At 46.0% G+C, this 2071-nt stretch overlaps 1 protein-coding gene across 1 annotated transcript; it reads right to left on the bottom strand.

Annotated features, from left to right (window-relative positions):
* Nucleotides 1–395: 395 nt before the first annotated feature.
* Nucleotides 396–1421, bottom strand: LOC119219563 (forkhead box protein C1-like). The gene is made up of 3 exons (XM_037474827.2): nucleotides 1266–1421; nucleotides 1062–1157; nucleotides 396–956 (listed from the first exon to the last, which is right to left on the bottom strand). Exons 1-3 carry the CDS (start codon nucleotides 1419–1421, stop codon nucleotides 396–398), a joined length of 813 nt encoding a protein of 270 aa, XP_037330724.2.
* Nucleotides 1422–2071: the final 650 nt, after the last annotated feature.

Below are 2071 nucleotides of genomic sequence, written 5' to 3'. Positions count from 1 at the left end.
TATATGTTAAGTGGCTGCAAAATCAGTTGATCCCTCAACAAAGAACTTATTATGAGAGACAACTGATATTGGAGTGAAATCACTGGAATGTGGGTGATTAAACCAGAAGAATGCTGCTTTTAAATTAAAAAGCTTATGGGCACGTTTGAGTACTTCTCACCTCCACTGTTCTATGAGCCATTATATAGAACTGTGCTGACATTGACACCTGTGCTTTTTATACTATGATGAATCAAAATATGTACTGTTCACAAGGCCTAATCCTCCTGCTGACTATAATGACCAATCCCATTGACAAAAACGACCAAAACATCAAAAACATGCTTTACTTTTTATTATAAAGCATAAAGTGCTGCCACAGAAAGCTGGTATGTGAGGTAATAAATGTGTTACAGTCAGAGAGCATCATGGGTAAACGTGGGTCGAGAGTAAGTGATGTGATGGCTTGGTGGGGTGACAAGCAAGACAAGCAAGGAGGGCTGAGAGCACACCTTCATCCTGCTAATAGGCTGAGCAGCTCCGTCAGCAGAGGGTCCGTGGTGCAGTGACCAGATGGAGGAACTCCCAGCTGAGGCTGTGAGGAGGAGACGCTCCTCAGAGCCCCATCGGGAGCTCTTACTTCTCCCATCAAGGCTGTCTGTTGGTGGAGAAGCTCGGGAGGCCCGAGCGGAGGGACTGTCTCTCTTCAGGAGGGATTCGATGGAGAAGGGACTGCTGAACTTCACCTCGCATCTGATCTGAACGTCTCTGGAGGCTGCAGGTCCAGGAGCGTGGGGGGCCGAGCGGGGCTCTGGTCTGCTCCTGTTGTTCGTTCCCACTTTGGACTCCAACTCTGGGAAGAGCTGCAGGATGCCTCTGAAGTGACGACGCACCATCTTCTCTGTTATCTGACTGAGGTCCAGTTTCCAGTTGATTCTCTTTCTCCTGCAGTCCAGGTAACTATCAACCACTGGAATCTGAAATATGAAGAACAGGGTTATAGTGAGAGATGTTATGGGGTTTTACTGGAATAAATGAAGGTGCATTTGAATGAAGTTGCAATTGTTGGTATGAAAACGTACCTTGACAAAACATCTGTTGATTGATAACGAAACTGAGACGTTGTTCATAACAGATTTGCGGTCTTGGCAGATTAATGGTGTCAGTCGGTTTATCAACTGTAAAACATCAAGTGGAAATTAGGTTTATTCTCCATTAAGACAATCTGTGTTTCACACCACAGTATCCCTCAACAGTCCCTATGAAACACGTGGACTCTTTCTTACCTGATTGAAAGTGAGCGTCTTGTCCGGAGCTTCTTGGAGGACCACAGCGATCTTGGCCAGGTAGGTGGAGGCCTTCATGAAGAGATGTCGCTGAGAGCCGCCGGCTGGAACGCAGGGAGGCAGCTGGGCACCGAGCTTCTGTGTCCTTCTCTGCATCTTGTTTGTTGAAGAGTGAGAAGAGCCAGGTCCAACAGGAGCTCAGGGAGAGCATATGTGCACCTGCAGGGGTCAGCTCTGAATATAAGTCCTGTTGGGACAATGGCACGTTAGAGGGTGTGCACTGCAGGTTAATGGGGACCTTTTGATAAGCAGATGAGCCGTTATTGTTGGGGGCGGAGCCTCATCTTATTGAAAGGTCCCCATTAACGGGAGCAGCCCATCTCCAAGGAAGAGCTCTGTTATTATCAGAAGTTGTTAAAGAACAAATATACCACTTTAGCCAAAAATTCTTTGAAAAGAATTTGATCGCTCCAGGCCTTTAAGGTAATTTTGAGCGTCAAGTGTGCACTCCATGTTAATCAGGATGAGGTTTGCATTCTCAGGTGGGGTTTGCTGCATGATAATAGATATTGTATAATGTGTTTCCTTGATGTGCATCAGCTTTCTGATTGTTACTAACTACATTGTATTAGTATTTCTACATATTTAAATGACGCATTGTAGGTTTAGCTTCATACTAGCAGGATTCAAAAGAGAAACTACTGGAAACTGGACCCCGGGCTGATGGTGGAAACTGCACAGATGTTCAGATCAGATGTGAGGTGAGTGCCAGCAGTCTTTTGGAGTCCTCTGAGGAGCATCTCCTC

Source organism: Pungitius pungitius, chromosome 17, assembly GCF_949316345.1.
Source record: "Pungitius pungitius chromosome 17, fPunPun2.1, whole genome shotgun sequence".
In the NCBI taxonomy this organism is placed as follows: Eukaryota; Metazoa; Chordata; class Actinopteri; order Perciformes; family Gasterosteidae; genus Pungitius; species Pungitius pungitius.
The sequence above is the reverse complement of the archived record's forward strand: the minus strand, read 5'-3'. Positions and strand labels throughout refer to the sequence as shown.

Bases quoted from the DNA above. Each gene is read 5' to 3' on its own strand.
- LOC119219563 (XM_037474827.2), bottom strand. From the start codon at position 1,421: ATGCAGAGAAGGACACAGAAGCTCGGTGCCCAGCTGCCTCCCTGCGTT. The intron at 1,158-1,265 runs GTAAGAAAGAGT...GATGTTTTACAG, and splicing joins AGACGCTCACTTTCAATCAG to TTGATAAACCGACTGACACC. The intron at 957-1,061 runs GTACGTTTTCAT...TTCATATTTCAG, and splicing joins TCAACAGATGTTTTGTCAAG to ATTCCAGTGGTTGATAGTTA.